At 45.0% G+C, this 20,001-nt stretch overlaps 1 protein-coding gene across 3 annotated transcripts in view; it reads right to left on the reverse strand.

The window, feature by feature from the left end:
• The window catches only part of mtor (mechanistic target of rapamycin kinase), a 65,167-nt gene extending 53,284 nt beyond the window's left edge, over window positions 1-11,883 (reverse strand). The window contains exons 1-18 of one of the 3 annotated variants that reach the window (XM_078085399.1): window positions 11,516-11,883; window positions 10,945-11,089; window positions 10,654-10,762; window positions 10,267-10,499; window positions 7,114-7,314; window positions 6,874-7,008; window positions 6,518-6,793; window positions 5,937-6,045; window positions 5,525-5,708; window positions 5,265-5,393; window positions 4,809-5,053; window positions 3,944-4,153; window positions 3,529-3,734; window positions 2,876-2,998; window positions 2,414-2,497; window positions 1,641-1,733; window positions 1,156-1,290; window positions 347-476 (exon numbers count right to left, since the gene is read on the reverse strand). In XM_078085399.1, the coding sequence (XP_077941525.1) occupies window positions 347-476; window positions 1,156-1,290; window positions 1,641-1,733; window positions 2,414-2,497; window positions 2,876-2,998; window positions 3,529-3,734; window positions 3,944-4,153; window positions 4,809-5,053; window positions 5,265-5,393; window positions 5,525-5,708; window positions 5,937-6,045; window positions 6,518-6,793; window positions 6,874-7,008; window positions 7,114-7,314; window positions 10,267-10,499; window positions 10,654-10,762; window positions 10,945-11,073 (2,731 nt within the window). In that variant the 5' untranslated portion in view covers window positions 11,074-11,089; window positions 11,516-11,883. The remainder of the gene's footprint in view (window positions 1-346; window positions 477-1,155; window positions 1,291-1,640; window positions 1,734-2,413; window positions 2,498-2,875; window positions 2,999-3,528; window positions 3,735-3,943; window positions 4,154-4,808; window positions 5,054-5,264; window positions 5,394-5,524; window positions 5,709-5,936; window positions 6,046-6,517; window positions 6,794-6,873; window positions 7,009-7,113; window positions 7,315-10,266; window positions 10,500-10,653; window positions 10,763-10,944; window positions 11,090-11,515) is intronic. The other 2 variants (XM_040192987.2, XM_078085397.1) reach the window with 2 other exon arrangements.
• Between the last annotated feature and the right edge of the window lie 8,118 nt (window positions 11,884-20,001).

Below are 20,001 nucleotides of genomic sequence, written 5' to 3' on the forward strand. Positions count from 1 at the left end.
TAGTGATGAGAAATGATTCATCCATTTTAGGGTTCAGTTCTCAAACACATAAAAGGCGATATACACCACTATCTTTATTAAGACTGATGCCTGACATGATGTGTGTCAGAAGTGGATCCCTTTAAATCAGGGGGGGGGGGCTGTAGGTAAACAGTGGATGTTTTTGATTGGTGGTTTTGTGAGTCAGATTCCACAATTTAAGTAATTGAGGATGAGATCAGAGTGATCCTCTTCTGACCTGGAGATAATTGTAAAGTTGTGATTTCCAAATCAACCTGAAGCTACTCGGCATTCCGAAAACGACAGCACAAACGATTCCCAAAAAGCAGATCAGTCGTGGCCTTACCGGAGTCCTGACTGGACTTGGACTCAGAGAGACTGACGGCGGAAGCGTCTCGCGACTGGTCGATCATGCCGATATTCACCTTGTGCTTGTAGGGGTCCAGGGCTCCGAGGAGGCCCAGCACGCGGATAGCCTGTTGGACACACAGCACGCCGTTAGCGTCTTCCACGGTGTGCTGTTCGCCCCCCCACTGGGAGTCATGGTTACTGAGATTTTTGTTACTTATATAAATATAATTAATGCTGCAGTGATTGCTCCTGTTAGTGTGTAGCAAGCAGTAGTTAAACTTTTTTTTTTACTTTTTTTAATGTCATTCTATAGAATTATAGCAGAATATTTACATTACAAATAAAGAATGTTGTCAATTTGGCTGAATGACAACGTCTGTATTTAATATATTTTTACTTTTAGACTTAACAATGTTATGATCACACTATTTGGAAACAATGGTACAAAGGAATCAAATTCTTTAAATAGCATAACACTATTTTGGTGCAAACCAGGGTTTACTCATGAAACATCGAGACTAGTAACTACAACTAGATTTCAGAAGTATTAGATTCTGGTTCCGGGGGGAGAAATGCACAAAACACGCAGTGACAAGAAGCGAGGATTGATATCATCACTACCGTCACAACTCGAGAAGTAAAACGTTTCCTACAAACTATGGAAAACGTTTATCGCCTCAATATGTCTCCAGACACGTGATTGTGATTTACCACCAGTCAAGTCAATACAACTAAACAGAGCTTTATCAGTATGTTTCATAATGACTCAGTGAAGGACATAGTTGGGATCAACGTGTGGCATACCTCCCTCCTGATGCCCTGGTTTTGTTCCGTCTTGAGGAAGTTGAGCAGCACATCCAGAAGCGAGGGGTACTTGCGGTACGGCTCCACCACATAACCTGTACTAGCCACCTGCTGGCCCAGCGTCCACAGCGCCACCTGGTGGACAGCACACAGCATAATGTTTAGGATGCACTTTTCCTGACATTGTTACTCCACCATCCGTTTAATAAAATGTGACTATCTAACAAACATGTAAAGATACGTTCAGTTGCTTCTTTTGGATTTTCATTGTAGACAATATTCAGTGTAAATAGGTGTCAAAAAAAAATTAAACTACTTTCAGACCGATTCATTAGTCGTTGGTTACTACTTTTGAATTCTCCTTTTTGTGTAAGCTCCTGGTATATAATTCTGTTTAAACGGGAAATAACAGCTGCACAATGCTACGAAAAGGCTTTTGATAAAACAATGACCCAAAGACGCAGACACACATTTTCTTGGCGTACCTGTCGTTTGGCCAAAGAGGAGGAGTCCTGCAGCATGTCCATGATGATTGGAAAAAGCTCGTCCATCCACATCCTCATCTCCAGGCCACTCACCTGGAGTAATAAAATCAACATGGTGTAATATTTTTATCACTAATATCTACTAAAATCTGAAAAGGACTGGAATTATTTCCACAAATAATTGACATAACATATTAGGAACACAGTCCTTGGAAATAGAATTTGATTTTAAAAAAACATCTGTTTTGATTATTTTGATGGGAAGGTTTGGCTTGTCTGTGTGCTTTGCTGCAATAGTCTCTTTTGTGATGTTACCACTACCAGTTATCCAAATCGGAAATGTTCCAATCCTACACTTAGTGGCTTTAAACAAGCAAGATGCGCTCCTCCCTTTATTTCCTACGTTTTCTGGTGCCTCCCTGTGCTGCTTCCTGAGCAGCTCAGCTTCTGCCTCTTCCTGCGCTAAATCCACCGTCAGCACTTGGTCTACCTCAGCGTCTCCTGCACTCGTCCTGCCTTTAATTGTGCTTTCCTGACTCCATTGCGGGGCCCGACGAATCACCTGGACGGGATGAGCAATGAGCGGATCCGTGGGGGGGGGCTACCCTAAACTTTCTACCTCAGAAAAGGATAAACTCAGAATGCTTGCATTAAAACAGTTTGAGAGAGATTATGTGGACGGGGAGAAAAAAACGTCTGCACAGATTTACTAACAACAGATTTGCGATTATTAATATGTTTTAGAACCTCAAGTAGTTCATTTTTAGCCTTACCTGGGCCAACTCGCCGATGGTCGCGAGGACACTTATGACCACTCCAGGGTTGGGGTCTGGGTCTTTCAGTTTAAGGATGAGAGCCTGTAGACGTAAAAGGTCAAATGAACCCAAATTAAGTGATGCCTATCATTTTAATAATTGGAAAAGAAAGCTTTTGAGATCATCAGGAAGTTAAACTGTAAAACACTGCACCCGTTTTACATTGTTTTTTTCACCCATTCTTCTTTCTTGTCACAAACATGCTGCCTGCATGACCCACAATGCAACTCCGCCACCGACAGACTTGTGTGAAATTGGAGATCTCCATCTATGTATGTATATACATATATAGCATGCGATCCACTCAAGTAACAGCCTGGTTCACGTTCACACACCCCACGATCACAAATAATAACAGTCGAGCAGCAGGGTTCTCGATGTACCGGAGTTTATTTAGGATAAAGGAGAACAGTCGTGTACCTTGAGGATGGGCTCCATGTATGGTCGTATGAGGCGCGGGGCGTTGGAGACCAGATGACCAAGCATACGAGCACTCTGCTCTTTGTTCCTGCCGACACCACTGTGCTCCAACTCTGTTAAGATCTGCAACAGAATTCAAGACAGAGTTACGGTGAGAAGCTTCTCCATCAGGAATAAAGCAGTCAGCCATGCGTGGTGTCTTAAAACAGTGTCTTGAAAAAGAAACCCTTCATCATTATAAAGGAATTATTTGGATGTTTAATACCACTACTGCCATCTAAAGGTGTCCAATTGAAATAACAGACAAGTTCTTTTATGTACATGATACAAATATTGTATTTATATTCAACGTGTGATTTTATATTTTTCCATTTCCTTTGGAAACTATGTGGATTTATGGATTAAAAACATGTATCATTTACAAAGATGTCACAGAATGTTTTCATGATTTCCAGCACTAACAATAAATAACTAAAAAATGCATTAAAACATGTCATTTATTTTTAGGAATGGAGGTTTCCTCTTTTGCCCACATTAATACATCAACAAGCCCATATAAAACCTGACTGGACAGACTTCAACACTGTCCTGATGTTCACAAAGCTGTGAAACATCTGTCTACTCCATGGGTGCCATTGGTTGTGCTCTCCTACCTGGATGAGCATCTTGCGTAGGAAGGGCATGACAAAGGCCGGGTTCATACTGCTGAGGCGCCCGATGGTGCAGATGGCCAGCTCTCTGATCTCAAACACCTCGTCGTTCAGAGCAACAAACAGCGCCTGCAGGTTCTCAGCCTGGGCGAGGTGAGCGTCGAAGCGCTCGTCTAGAGAGGCCAGCACACAGTATCGAATGTCTGGATCTGCAGGGGGAAAGGGAAACGACAGAAGTCATCTGGACTCCCTCGTCGCTGTTGACCTCAAATGCACAATATCTGGATTCTTGCTAAATTGAGTTCCCATCACAACAGAGACCACGTAACCATGTTTTTTAAAATAAAACCAAGCTCGATAAGTCCACATGCTACTAGCATCCCTTTCCTCCCCTTGTTATATTCTTTAGTGTTCTTACCTGGGTCGGTGATGCCAACAACTAACAGCTTGCTGAGCACATCCGCAACAACCTGCACAGCGGTCTGGCTGACAACATGGCCGCTGACCGTGTGGATGGAGGGGGTGAGGAGGCGCGAGCAGGTCCGAGCCGCCTCCATGCGGATTTCCTTGTGTTCACTGTTCAGGAAGTGATCGGCGCAGTGGCGCACAAACTGGGTGAGGGAGTGTCCTGGGGAAACAAAAGAGCTCCAATTAATCCAATCTAACGGAAGATTTGGCCGACCTTTTGGTCAGAGCAGAAATACAGGTAATCAGGAAACATGTTAGCTGCGCTTTACTGCACTAAATGCATGGAGACAGATGTTCCACTACTCGTAACAGTCATAGCTTACTTTTACCCCCAAAAGGCAAAAACGCCCCCGCGGTACCACAGGATGACAACATAAGACTTTAAGAAGTAATTGTTTGACCCCGAGCTGCTGGATAATGCTGTGATATGCTGCCTCAAACCTCCATGGGTCCAGTCCAGAAAACAGCTGGACGTAACATTCAACCACGGCAGACATCTCTGCAGTGTCCATCATTTAGTTGAGACTATGTGAACACCCCCCCCATGTTGAGGCCTCATACCCGATGGTTTAGCATTGATGCCAGCATTACACTGAATGTGCAGTGTTTAGGAACCGCATCAATCTGTTATATATATATATATATATATATATATATATGGATTTTTGTTCTGCAGACTTAAGCAAAGATCACTGGAGTTTGGTGTGTTTTTCCCAATTGGTGAATTTTCATTCCCTGTGTTCAATAAGAAATAAGCATAAATAATAAAGTGATCTCTTCTGCTATGAAGTCGTGTCTCATGCAAAGGTCCTTGCCTTCAAACTCAAAGCTTCCCAGTGTGCGTAGGGCAAGTGTGATGCTGCCCACGTCGCTGGCCTCGGGGATGTTTGTAAGGCTCGGCGAGGCCAGCTGGTGAGCCAGGCCTTTGGGCATGCCTGGGTGACGCAGCGGCTTGTGCATCAACACCAGGGAGAGCATCTTCAGCAGGCCGTCCTGGATGTCCTTCTTCAACTGGGGGATCTGACGGCTCAGGTCGTACAGAACTGCAGTCAGCGCAGGACTAGATGACCCGGAAAAATAGGGAAAAAACAACCAGGTCATCCTCATAGCAGCCATCTTAAGACGAGGACAAAGAAGTGTGTTGTGGTTTGACACGCGTGAACAAGCGCTATAAGACAAAGCCTGCATTTGAACCAAGACGACACTTGTATAAACAGATGTTGTTAGTTCAATCATTCATTCAGCGTAGTAGTTAGACCAGTCCTTCCTACCTAAGGCCCACAGTCAGCATAGGCTCCAACAGCTCCTTGATGTCTGGTTGGATGCTGGGACCCATGGCTCTGGAAAGCATGCTGATGCAGGTGAACACTGTGGCATCCACCTGCATGGTCTTCTGCCTCCTTCACACGTTAAGAATGAAAACAAGAGCGCATCAGCAAGACTGATGTGATTTCATGTGAATGTTTACGATGGACAGTGTACAGAGACCACAGGCAGCTGGAGCCTTCATGCCATGTATTAAATCACTGACTTGTGTGCAAAGTCCTTGGGCGGAAGGGCGGCCTTGATGATCTCGAGGATCTTCGTGAGGTACGGCTGGATTTCTGTCCTGACAGCGACGACCAGCAGCCCCAGAGCCTGGAAAGCGGCTGTCCTCTCCTTCTCCTTCTTCAGACAGGCCAGCAGGTAGCCCATAGTGTCCGACAGGTACTGGTCTGCACAGAGGAGGGAGGAACCACATTGCAAACTGTTCAAAACGGACATTGTTTCGAACACGACACAAATCAACAAGGGGGGAATTATAAGAAATTGAATACGGGCAGAGCAACATTTCAATAAGCAACATAGTGGATGTAGTGACAGGAAAGACCAATTGGCTGCATGTCACTTTATGAAAGATTAAAATGGATATTTTATTGCATTTAAACATGTACTCGTCCCACCTGTAAAAATATTTGGCTGGAAGGCAGCCAGGCGTGGAAGCAGGTTGAGGATGGTCAACTGGATTAGAGGGTTTTTACTTGTCCTGTATTTCAGCACCCACCGACACACCTGGACAAAGGAGAAATTTGCGTCAACTAAGATTTACCTGGCGCTAAAGCAGCAGCAACGGCCTTGTGTTGTTGGCACTCCACACATACTCCTCTCATCTCTACATCAGCAATGTTTTGGGTGCTTAGTGGGATCATTTCAAAAATGACCTCTCAAAATGTGACTTTTGATCATGAACTCACACCTCACTAATTCCAATAAATCATTGTACTTATCCGTGGACGACTGGTTAAGGTGAACTCCTGGACTAATTATTTTTTACTATAACAGTATTTCTTGCTTTCAATTTGGTTTCAATGATACTTTGGACTACTTATTCTCACAGATGATCTTTGCATTAAGGAGGCAATCCTTAACAGTCGAAGACTAGGATACCGATAAGCACTCACATCCTCCGTAACTAGTAGTAGAAGTGGACAAAATAACAGAAAACATTGTCTGGGTAAAGCCAGAAATGTTCTGAGAGACCTACCTGGTCGAATCGTTCCTCCATCAGCTCGCGGCAGTATCGACTCTCCACCAGCGAGCTCTTGACTGGTGCCGGCGTGGCTCCAAAGCTGAGGTAGCCCTGAGGCGTGCTGTAGCCCAGCAGGCCCAGGAGGGCGTTCGACTGCTGGGGCTGCACCGACTGGAAGCTGGTGAAGGGTGTGATGTGTCGGGGCTTGGCTCCAAATCCCATCAGCTCCTTGCAGTACTTATCGTGGACCAGCTGCTGCTGCGTGATCTCCTCCATCTCCTCGCGCAATCGCTGCCATGGAGACAAAGCGGTAAGGCGGAGGCTTGGCCCGTGGACGCGGGGAATGTCTGCACAGTGCGCGCAGCGCTCACCTCTCCCTCCATGCTGCTGATGCGAACCAGCTCATTCATGATCAGGAGAGCACCATGGACCCGGTCGTCGCGATTCATCCCTTTCTCTTTAGCCAAAGTCTCATCGAAGCCTTTCTCCGCCTCATCGAAGGTTTGCTGTTGAAGAAGACACGCGCTCGTGTTGTCGTTCACAATGACTAAGGCTTCAGCCTGGCCCACCCATGTGAGGGGACGTTACTTTGACACAGCAGAAAGTCTTACTTTGTACCACTGTGGTTTCTGCATTTCCTTGGTCTCTCTCTGTGTGGTGAGGATGAGACAGGCTCGCAGTGCAGAAACGGCCCCTTCTCGGATGGCCTGCTTAGGGTCCCATACTGCGTAAAAGATGTTGTCAAAGAAGGGCTGCACTTGCTGAAAGAAGAAGGTCGGTGCGCTCACAGCGAGCTCCCTCAATACCAGCACCTGGGGACAACAGGAAAGGATTTATCGGCTGGTCATTAATTGCCTTTCTTGGGATTATTTCTTTCCAGTATGAAATATGTGTCAGTATTGTGCTTTGAAACTTAGCGATTCTTTGTAATAATAAAGAGATTTCGATGTCAACCCCTATAATTAAAGAAAGGTTACTGGAAGTAAATCATGTTTGAACTGTTGTACCTTTCAAGGAATTGTCTTTGAGTGATCTCCATATTCAACTAATTCTTTAAAGCCATATTGGCAACCAAAACCATCTGATATCTAGGTGCTAAAATGATGCGTCTGTTCAACATTAATAAATCAATCCAAGAAAGTGTGAGAGTTTAATGCATCTGGATGAAGTTGTGCCACTTCAATAAAAACTATTCTAGAAATTGTTTTTGGATTATGAGCACTCCTATAATGATCATAGAGCATTAACATGACATAAAAGTATGCTTTAACATAGGCTCCACCTGGATCCTGCTACTGTTTTAATCACGGAGCAACGGTGTCAAAAAGTCAATAACTGTATTTGTTAGGGGTGCAACGATTCATCCACTGCATCGATTAATCGATTTATATTCCTGCGATCCAACTGAATCGATCTGTGCTCCGCAAATCGGCATTTCGGACGACATATATCGATTACAAATCGATTGAAATGGTACATAATCGATTTGTATCGATACTTGGAAACTGCACATTGGATTTAAGCACAAAAACCACATGGATGTGTGTTTGTTTGTTTTTTAGCACTTTAGACACGTTAAACGTTAATCGATTCAGTCTGCCTGTCTGTGACGTCATCAGTACGCAGCGGCAGCCGCGCGAAACTCTGAACAACAACAAAACACAGCGTGGAGGAGACGACTGCGAGCGAGACATTTACAAACCAACTTATCGATCCAGCGTGTGGAAAGATTTTGGCTTTTGAAAACACGGAGGTGTTCTAAATAAGTCGGTCGCTGTTTGTAGAATATGTAGAAGACAAATAAAAAACAAAGAAACACAACAAATCTTTCCGGCCATCTACTAAGGCTCAGTGGGATTAAACCACGCCGACAGTCAGGCGCCTCTAGCAGCGTCACCGCTGCAGCAGCAGAAGGTAACTCCAGCTCTGCAGACACCTCAGGCCTCGCCAGCACCAAACAACAACAACAACATCACAGCAACAATTGCCAAGTTTATCTGTAAAGACATGCGACCCTGCAATGTGGTTGAAAATCCGGGGTTCTGTGAATTGATCCAAACATTGTGTAATTATTGTGTAATGTTTACATTGAAACAGTGTTCATTTTGGCAGCTATTTTTGATTTAGTTTTTGTCTTAGTCTTTAGACGAAAAATGCATATTAGTTTTAGTCACATTTAGTTATTTTAATCCTTCTTAGTTTTAGTCGACGAAAACTAGACTAAAATGTAATTTTTTTAGTCTAGTTTTAGTCACATTTAATAGCCATATTAAACTCCTTTTCTTCCCTTCTCAGGCCCAGGGACCCCGTCTTGTGCAGCTGCATAATAGTCTAGCTTGCAGTACTTGGTTGTCCATTAGATGTCCCTCCTAGGACAGGTCTATAGCAGCGGTCGGCAAACTTTTTGAGTCGCGGGCCATAATGGGTTGTAAAATGTGACGGAGGAGCCGGGCCAAGAACAAATGGTTGAAGTGTTTGTGTGAGCAAATATAAATGACATGTGAAAAATCATTACATGAAAGGATTTGGATTTTAACAAATAGCAAAGCATTTATTTGCAAGGCAATTTAACAAATTGGCAAAGGTGTAACAACTTCATGAGGACCAGGGATGTAAACGCAACACTTTGTTGTCTTTGTCTGTTTACTTGCAATGCTTTTGACATGGCCACCGGAAACTTCATGGTCCTTTATTGTTTCCACTGTCCCAACAAGAGAGACCCCTTTACGTCCTACAATCGTTGCAATACATTATTTTCTTGGATTCAGAACCTGCAATGAGTTTATTACGTTAGACGTGTTTGTGACGGAGCGTCTCATCCACCGAGGAAACGCTGCCTGCCGTCGCCAGAGAACAGAGCAGAAAGGTCCGACAGTCTGTTAAACGGGTCTTCATGTTTCTGTGAAGCAGCGTGCCAACAGTCAGCTAAACCGAGACAGCTGAGCTGAACTAACGAAGCCACATTCAAACTCGCCGAAGCGTAAAATAGTCGCCGCAGTCCGTAGTCGGTGCACAAGAACCACCGCTGCACCGATGTGCGCTAGAAGTTCTGGGTTCGTGGATGACGTCATCATGACGCGTTAATATCCGCCGTACTTTGCCTGTCGGTTGTCTGTTAGATGCGTGCAAATTTAGGGGGAAAAAGTATCGTGACTTCGTCAACCACCGACATGTTCGTCTCGTCTCGTTAACGAAAGTTAGAATAGATTTAGTCATAGTTCGTCACGGTTCGTTAACAAAAAAATTTCGTCATAGTTTTCGTCGACGAAATTAACACTGCATTGAAAATGGCACTTGATTCAAATAAAAGGTTAATACATTTGCCATTAATTGTTTTTTGCTTGTTTATAATATCCATAATTAATTTAAACCTGATTTCCTTACAAGAAACAACAGGGATCTCGGAAACTTTGCCTGCACTGTCCAGTAAAGTTACTGAATCGATTTCAAGTCACTGAATCGAATCGTTCTAAATTAACCCAGATCGTCCATGAATCGAATCGGCAACCATGAATAGCGATACGAATCGAATCGTTGTTAAAATGAATCGTTACACCCCTAGTATTTGTGTCTCCTAAACTACTAAGAGTGTGTCCTCCGTCCAGGAAAGCAAGACCGTAAGGTGCTTTACAAAGTAAAAGTTAAAAAAGCAACGGGACAATATAGTGCTGAACCCTCATCTCTGTAACACACCCTGTAAACGCCCCTAGGAAGTGCCGGTATTTCAACAACAAACTACAGCTGTGTGTCTGTGAGTCACTTACTGCAGCATGGCGTCTTCCCTCATTTCTGTCTGCCCCCAGCCACTCCAGGGCCCTCTTCACCTCAAACTCCACATACTCAGCAGTAAAGGTGTCCCCTGCCATAGACAGGTGGCCCATGGCCTTAGAGGCCATCTCCATCACCACAGGATCGCTGGACGGCAGCAGGTTGCGCAGGTAATTGGCAAAGCGGCTGATCCTGGTGGCATTGCCTCCCTCGACTCCGATTAGACTCACTGGAACGAATGATTGAGTCGGAGTAAGATACTTGCGACACATACACATCTCCATGTGATATACATCCGGGACTCTCACTATCTCTAGATAATTCCACCAGACGCAAATCAAGAGGCAAGGTGAGTAAATTCAATAAAGTATGTCATGGCTTACCTATGGCGAGAATCCCTCCTTTCCTCTCATTCACATCGGAGCTGGATACCAGCTCAAATATGTGGTGGTTCAACTCATCATAGAATGTAGTGGCTTCATCTTGGCTTAACTGTGGAAAGCCAAATAAATGTTTATTGAAAAAGCATAATTTGTGACTTGCTTGACTAAGACTAAAAAGTCTTCATCTTCACTTCCGAATTTGTAAACAGCTGATCACTCCACAGCTCTTCTTCAGCTGACTACAACAATATAAATATCTACATATGACCACACATACACTTTTGTTTTTACCTCTCTGAGTTCTGTCGTCACATAGTGCTGCAGCTCTTTGGCAGATTTCGCTCTGGTGTCTTCATTTCGATTCTTCAGCCCGCTGACAAACTGTTGCAGCACAGTGGCTGTGCCTGACATGATCACCATTTGGATGGCTGCTAATCTAAAAGGCACAAAAAAAACACTGAATTACGCCGTTGCTAAAAACGTGCCGGCTTGTCAAATGATGCAAAAGCAACAAAAGAAAAAGGAGAACAAGTTTCAAGACCACACTTGGTTGTTTACACAGGCAAATGTTGTTAGCTGACGTTTCAGCGAGCTAACATGTCTAGTTAGCTCCGTAAACCTTGCTAACTCAAAGTCATGCCAATCAGAAACAAAACAAGAGGACAACTTTAAATATTTACAACGCTTTAAAGAGTTAGCTGACACGTGTAAGTGGTATGCCGTCATGTGAGACACCTTACTCGTTAATACAGCGCCTCATAAGTCAATCATGCTGGTTTTGTTTAGCTAACATCGGCTATTGCTAACGATAAGCTACAGGAGAAAAGTGTGAGCATGGAGGTGACTCGCTTAGAAAACTTACGCGTTTTTGTTATATGTGTCGGCTACTTAATTGCTCTTCGGCTCTAAGAGTATCTCACATTGTACGACTACCGGGCTTACGCAGGGAAACGTTAGCTAACGTTAGGTACGGCATCGCTAGGTTGAGGTCGGGCCGTCTCCAGCAGGGAGCCTACAGCAACCTCACGAGCGTCGTGTTGCGTCGGGCAGCCTGCGCAGAGCGGAACCCGTATAGCGCAGATGTCCTTGGGAGTAAATCACAGTTTCTCAACACTCAACATACTTTACTCTTCATTCCTATTATTTCCATAGAGGGACAAACGGTATAAAGGTATTTTAGCACCAACTGGCCTGAGAATATTACATTATATATTTTATTTTATTTAAATAGTTGCTTTAGCTAAACCGTTTTCGGGAGGGCTTTAGTCATTGTTTGCCCGTAGGACTCCGAGGCGGACAAAAAACCCTCTTGGAAAACAGCCAAGGAGGCATTCCTCTTCCGGGATGGACAGACTGCAATGTGTGTGATGTGTACAGAATGAACCGCGTAAAGGAGCAACAATGGATTCAATTCAATTAGCTGCCTTTTTGTCAGGAGAGTTCAAGGTTAGGACCCAAAAGCTTGAGCAGGCAACACGCAATTTACTTAATGGTGGCGCCGACTACTACTACCAAGGCAGAAGATTGTCCGCAGGTGTGCGCCAATTAGGGGTGTGGCCAGTGCTGTAGTGGTAAAATTCGAGGTGGGTAAACTCTGAATTTTGTGATCATACAGACCTCGACGCGATGCGAAGCAACGCAACACAAAGCGTCGCGACTCTGTAAGGCTGTCCTGGCTATATTGCATTATGTTATCAGTAAAAGTCATATACAATCAATGACAATGAATCAATGTGTTAGTTGTTTATTAAATTTAAGAAAACAGTAAAGAAAAGTATGTCAACACAACACAACAAGACAATTGCAGATTAAGAACTATGTACATACGGAGTCTCCTTTTTACAGTAGTGCCCAGAGGGCCTCTTAGTCCTCCACGTCAGGTCCTGCCTTGCACAGAGGAGCCATGAACCCCAGAACGCGTGTTCTGGGGTTCATGGCTCCTCTGTGCTTCTCCTCTCTCCATTGGACCTGGTGTTTCTCCTCTCCCTGTGCTCTCTGCATCATTGCCTGTCCTCTCACTGCCTGAAAAAATATCTTGAATTTAAGAGTTAACCAGTTAAGCAGCCTGTCAGGAAGGAACACTCATGTGCTACCTATGTCATCATAAATAGCCTACAGCATGTTTTGTTTTCACATTGAGAACTGACTTGTTTTCTAACGCTTACAGGCTACTCTACACTTTTCATGACTTAAAATAATTGATTAAGCATATAGGCCTATTCAGTGAAGCAACAGCTTTGCTCCCCGCTCAGAGTGACAGCGAGATCCTCTTTGTGGCAGTGGCAAGTGGGTGGCATCAAACTTGAGAGCCCCACCCCCTACACGGAACCCGCCGGTCCAAACCTAAAATTAGCCTCTGTAATAAGAAGACGGGGGCTCACGTGTCTCAAATAAAATTAAATAAAATTAAATATTTACAGCAGCTGACCTGTCGTACAAATAACAGTTGTTTCTGGGAAAAATTGGCTCCTCCCACCCAGCGTGCCGTTGTGACGCCGACTGATTTACTGGCGATTGCCGCTGCCTGCCACAAAGTTGCCACCCACTTGCCACTGCCACAAGGAGGATCTCGGCCCTACTGCCCGCTCATGATGACAGGGGAGGCAGAGCCTTTGAACATTGACTGGATTTTCTCCTAATTATGTGCGCGCGTCACCAGGCGTTTTTCTTGTCCTTTTACCGTGCACGACCAGCGAACAGAGAGCGAGCGACTACTACGTCGGACTTTCTTGACCTGTACGCGCCATCTGACATGAAACCGGTCCGTGAGGTAAAAAGGTTGGGGACCACTGGGCTGATCCACAATGTGTATGTGCCTCCTGGATCCTGATTGGTGTCGCTGCTGCAGCCGCAAGGCACTGATTGGATAGTCACAGACCGTAATACAGCGCAGATGAAAATGATTCAGACTACGGCGTTTATATGTTCAACAATAGGAAACGTAGTGTTAGCCGTTTTAAAATTACACCAAGTTTATTTCGGATTATTCCAACGGAAGAATACAAGGCGCAGGGAACTTTGAGGTGCGTAAACGCCACTTATAGGTGCGTAAACGCTATTTATAGGTGCGTAAACGCTATTTCCGAAATTCCAGAGGTGCGTAAACGGCGTTTACGTGCGTTTACCCTCCACTACAGCCCTGGGTGTGGCCATGGGAGGTGTCTGGAGGCAGCACCGACAAAACAACACAGAGCACATGGCAAACCAAACAGGAGAACACAGACACGTGAGGAGAGGAGATTGTGAGAAACAGCGCTTGACACACAATAAGTCAGACAAGGATCCAAAAACTTTTAATTCAAACTAAAATAATGCATAAGGATACAACATAAAAAGACATAACAATTCAGTAACTTCAGCCTTTTAAAACAGTGCTCTTGTGCACAAATGTAAAAAGTAAAAAAGTCCCAACTACTGAGAAGTGGGGTTTTTTTTAAACGCATCATCAATAGCTGTTACCGTGGCGACACAGAATGTGATGACATCAGAACTCTCACATGTTTTAAACGCATCATCAATAGCTGTTACCGTGGCGACACAGAATGTGATGACATCAGAACCCTTTGATGTCCAAAGCGTGTCATGATTGTTATCTCACTGTCCTCACTTGAGAGAACACTTCAGACTCACTTGCAGTGAGTTCCTTAAGAGCCAAGTTCCTTAAGAGCCACTTTAACTATTTAAATATAAGGACAACTATTACTAAACTTATTCAAAATCTGCAATGGATCACAATAGAATTAGAACAGAGGCAGCAAAAACCCAACAGAAAAAGATGGAAGATGTCATGGTGTTCACCCATATGGACATGGGGCACTATCCAACTCCTCCAGTGGAAAAGCAGTCGACAAACCCTAAGAGATCCAGTCGGTACAGAAGGCTGATCAGCAGGCCAGTGCATGGAGCCATCAACAACTCTATAGAAACAGAATTTATGGAGATTGATGAGGAGCCAAAGCAAATCTCAGCAAAGGATGAGTACCTGGAGCTTTTGCAAAAAAAGCCCAGTCCTTTAGATGAGCTTCAAACTCATCATCAGGAAAGTAATGTTTGCAGAAAACCCATGAGCCTAGATTTGGGGGGAAATCAACGCCAGATTATCATGGAAAACGAACTGCAGAAAGACAAAGAGAGAACACAGAGAGGGAGAGAGAATGAAGCTGCATATATGGCAGTTACAGATATAGAGTTGGACACAGTCATGGTGTTCAAACCGGGACAAATAGACATGGGAAAACTACAGCCAACTCCTCCACGAGAAGAGCCAATGACAAACCCTAAGAGATCCAGTCGGTACAGAAGGCTGATCAGCAGGCCAGAGTATGCAGCCATCAACAACTCTGTAGAAACACGACCTATGGTGATTGACGAGGAGCCGGAACAAATCTCAGCAAAGGATGAGTACCTGGATCTTTTGCAAAAAAAGCCCAGTCTTTTAGATGAGCTTCAAACTCATCATCAGGAAAGGAATGTTCGCAGAAAACTCATCACCCTCGATATTGCAGAAAATCAACGGCAGATTATCATGGAAAACGAACTGCAGAAAGCCAAAGAGAGAACACAGAGAGGGAGAGAGAAGGAAGCTGCATATATGGTTGTCACAGAGATAGAGTTGGACACAGTCAAAGTGTTCACACCGGGACAAATGGACATGGGGAAACTACGGCCAACTCCTCCACGAGAAGAGCCAATGACAAACCCGAAGAGATCCAGTCGGTACAGAAGGCTGATCAGCAGGCCAGAGTATGCAGCCATCAACAACTCTGTAGAAACAGGACCTATGGTGATTGACGAGGAGCCAAAACAAATCTCAGCAAAGGATGAGTACCTGGATCTTTTGCAAAAAAAGCCCAGTCTTTTAGATGAGCTTCAAACTCATCATCATGAATGGAATGTTCGCAGAAAACTCATCACCCTCGATTTAGCTGAAAATCAACGGCAGATTATCATGGAAAACGAACTGCAGAAAGCCAAAGAGAGAACACAGAGAGGGAGAGAGAAGGAAGCTGCATATATGGTTGTCACAGAGATAGAGTTGGACACAGTCATGGTGTTAAAACCGGGACAAATGGACATGGGGAAACTAAAGACAATGCATCCACCAGAAGAGCAATTGACTAGCCCTTGGCCAGAGTATGAAGACGTAAACAACTCTGTAGAAACAGGACCTATGGAGATTGACGAGGAGCCGACCCAAATCTCAGCAAAGGATGAGTACCTGGATCTTTTGCAAAAAAAGCCCAGTCCTTTAGATGAGCTTCAAACTCATCATTCGGAAAGGAATGTTCACAGAAAACTCATGAGCCTAGATTTAGCGGAATATCAACACCAGCTTATCTTAGAAAATGAACTGGAGAAAGCAAAAGAGAGGCCGTTGAGAAGGGGAAATGAGCAAGTATTTCCATTCCAGTATGGACACGACGGAAAGTTCTGCAGGTGGCAGGAACAGAGAAAGACAGAGTTGAAGAAGACTGAAGTCCAAAACCATTGGGACAACATTTCCAGAATGAACTGTGTCAGAGAGACAGAGGCACAAAACACCAAATTTCCTCGCATAGTGACTGAGAGGTTGGGCCAAGAGCAAAAGCAGTCAGAGGCTGAAATGACCAGAGATGAAATGATCAAAAGGCAATACTTCAATAACTCCAAGCTATCTGATAAACATGAGCGGCTGATGGCCATGAAGGGGAGAGCCCTGTGTGAGGACACGGGGAAGGACAATATTGGACAGATGAGCTTCTTCTCTACTTTCGTAAAGCTTCCCCCCATTTTCTATTAGGCCAAAGCTGTCCCAGCATACTGTTTCCCATCTGGACCTGCCAGATCAGAAACCGAGTAAATTGAATATAAAAGATGCATGGATATACATCCCTGAATATAAAAGATGCATGGATATACATCCGGGAAAAACCAGGCACGTGCACAGACATTTTGGGGGGCAGGTGCTCAAACCAAAAGCACCCATCACCAAAATGACTAAGGAAAGTAAAAATATTACAGTTTTTCAGAGTTGTTTACACACAAATTCTGGTACTTGAGACACAATGACCACAACATGTAACTCAGTCACCAACCCCCTGAACCAATTCTGCTAAACTACAAGCACAATCCCTGCTTTACACTCAAATTGCAGTTCTAAAACACACTTTTTTCAAAACACTACACACAATTCGGCTTTTGGCACAATTTTCATGCAGAAAATATCTTGTTTTCACAAGGAACACACTGCCATTGAAATATGCACACTAACTCATCACAAGGGCAAACACCGTCACACAGTTTTAATCAATCAGAGCTTTAGCATCAATGGCGGTACAGAGAGAAGCTGGATGGCTTCTACTCCACTGCTGACTCCAGGCAGACGTGGCAAGGCCTACAGCACATCACCGACTACAGGACCACCACCAGCTCCACCAGATCCACAGACAGCCTACCGGATGACCTTCTGGATGAACGCCTTCTACACCCGCTTCGAGACCTCCAGCTCCAGCACAGAGAGGCACACACACCGGGATCACCCAACCCCCCTCCCCTCCCCCAACCCCCCTCCCCCCCTAACCCCCCTCCCCTCCCCCAACCCCCCCCCCCCCCCCCCTAACCCCCCTCCCTTCCCCCAACCCCCCCCCCCCCCCCCACCAACAGCCTCATCAGGCCAGGTACACAGAGCTCTCAGGAAGATCAAGGCAGCAGGGCCAGACAACATCCCTGGCCGTGCCCTGAGAGCATGTGCAAATGAGCTGACTGATGTTCTCACCTCCATCTTCAACCTCTCCCTCAGCATGAGCACCGTCCCCACCTGCTTCAAGACCACAACCATCATTCCCCCCCCCCAAAAAAAGCCCACCCACCTGCCTGAATGACTACAGGTCAGTAGCACTCACTCCAATCATCATGAAGTGCTTTGAGAGAGTGATACTGTCCCACATTCAGAGCAGCATACAGACACCCTGGATCCCCAGCAGTACGCCTACTGGCGCAACAGGTCCACCTCAGACGCCACAGCTGCTGCCCTCCACTACTCCCTCTCTCACCTAGAAAACAAGGACTCCTACATTAGGATGCTCTTTGTCGACTACAGCTCCGCTTTCAACACGCTCGTCCCCCACAAACTCATCCATAAACTCTCCACACTCGGTCTGCACCCCACCCTCTGTGACTGGCTGTTTGACTTTCTGACTGGCAGGCCTCAGTCTGTCAGGATTGGAAACAGGACTTCAGCCAGCATCTTCACCTTAACTTCTTACGGAAAGGGTAGGGCCTTATAGCAGGAAGCAGAGGACGGACCCTTCTCATTGGACAGTCGGACTGTCTGTGTTTTAACAGGAAATGATACAGAGCTCTCACGTGTCACGCACTCCCGCCACACATACAATTCCTCACGCCAAGGAATCGGACTCCGGTCCCCGAGCCGTGTCGGCCATAGCGTCCCGCTGTACCCCCCCCCCCCCCCCCCCCTCCCCACGTCTGCGGCGTCCACCGGCCGTAGCGTCCGCGCCCCCCTCCCCACCTTTTATTTACAACACCTACATTTAATTGAACAACAAAACAGCGGTAAAACAATGGTGAAACACTCTGACACTTTTAAGACACTCGTAAAACATCACCATCTCTCCGTGACTTTCTGCGGCTCTCCTGCTGCATCACAGGCTCTCAGTCCCACCACTGATTTATTGATTGCCATAATATCTAGGAAGCGGCATTTCTCAGATTTCAAAATACAATTGAGCAAATAGTTAAGGAGTCACGGTAGTTTGAATCCTCCACGTTACTTTCCGTCGCCGGCGAAAGGCTTCGGATTACAGTTTTTGCCCGTTGCTTGAACACTATAGACACAGGCTTAAACAAAAGTAACATAACTTGAAGTTGTTGTAACCATACCTTAAACAAAAGCGCTGCTTTGCACTTTAGTTGCAATTCTGTAACACACTTGCTCCTTTTTGCAACACACTTGCTCCTAGACACTACAAACTATTTCATATATAAGATACTTAGTTCAAAAATTAAATCTCAGGGTACCATTGGGAAAACACATCTATTCAAAATACAACACACATTGGTTAATTGAAAAGACTTAGACACACACCTAAAAACACTACAAAACTGAGCACTAAACAGCCAGCTACAAAAAGGCCCCAGTTGCAGTAATACGTTTTGAGAACTTTGCAAGCATGGAGGCAGGGAGAGCTAGAGGCAGAGGACGAGGAAGACAGAGATAGAGGGGAGGACGTGGTCGAAGAGGCCACACAAGGACCATTATTTTGGATGACATAAGAGCAACTTTGGTGGACCATGTCATAAACCATGGCCTGACTATGAGGGAAGCTGGGCTGGACTAGGAGAGTCTATCCTACAGTTATCTAAGCCGTTTCACAGTTGCATCCATAATAAGGACATTCTGACTGGAAAACAGGTATGTCTTCAACTCTATACTCTACTCAGACTGTGGATGGCTTTTGAGTAAAGCCATCCACAATATGTATGTTTTTGTTACAGAGAATCCTGGACATGGATGGAGCTGTCCAGCCACATGAATGTATTTACATTGACGAGGTTGGATCTAACCGTAGCAAAAGCAGACGACGAGGACGTAATATAATTGGCCAAAGGGCAATTTTGCACGTCCCGGAGCACCGCGGTGGAAATATAACATTGTGTGCTGCCATAAGTCTTCGAGGGCTACTGCACCATCATGCCAAACTGGGTCTCTATAATGCGCAACACATAATCACATTTCTAGATGCACTTCATAATGCAATTGTACAAGATGGACCAGATGAGCCCAGGTTTGTTGTTGTCTGGGAGAATGTTAGTTTCCATCGGGCTGCTCTGGTCCAGAACTGGTTCACCAACCATGATCAATTTGAGGTTGTGTACTTGCCTCCTTACTCGCCATTTCTAAATCCTATAGAGGAATTTTTTTCCGCTTGGAGATGGCGCGTATATGACCGCCAACCACATGGCCGTATGCCTCTTCTGCAGGCAATGGAACAGGCCTGCGGAGACATCGCTTGTGATGTTGATGAGATCCTGTGGCCAGACCCCAACAGACGGCAGGATCCATGCGCCCGCTTGCGCACAATTGTGTTTTTCTGTGTTTACAATAGTGTATTGTTTTTATTTTTGATGGAACTGAATTTACTGTACTGTAAAATATACTAATGTAATGATTTTGAATTCAGTATTTCACTTTTTGGTTGTTGTGAAAACATGCCCTCTGTGGAATTGAATAAAAACATTGAAAACAAAAGACTGCAGTTTTTTATATAAAGTAGACTAGAGTGCTGCTGATCTGAAAGTGTATTCAAATGATGCATGTATGTGTCATTTTGTCATCAGAGTTACATTTTG

This window comes from Gasterosteus aculeatus, chromosome 2 (assembly GCF_964276395.1).
Source record: "Gasterosteus aculeatus chromosome 2, fGasAcu3.hap1.1, whole genome shotgun sequence".
Taxonomy (NCBI): domain Eukaryota; kingdom Metazoa; phylum Chordata; class Actinopteri; order Perciformes; family Gasterosteidae; genus Gasterosteus; species Gasterosteus aculeatus.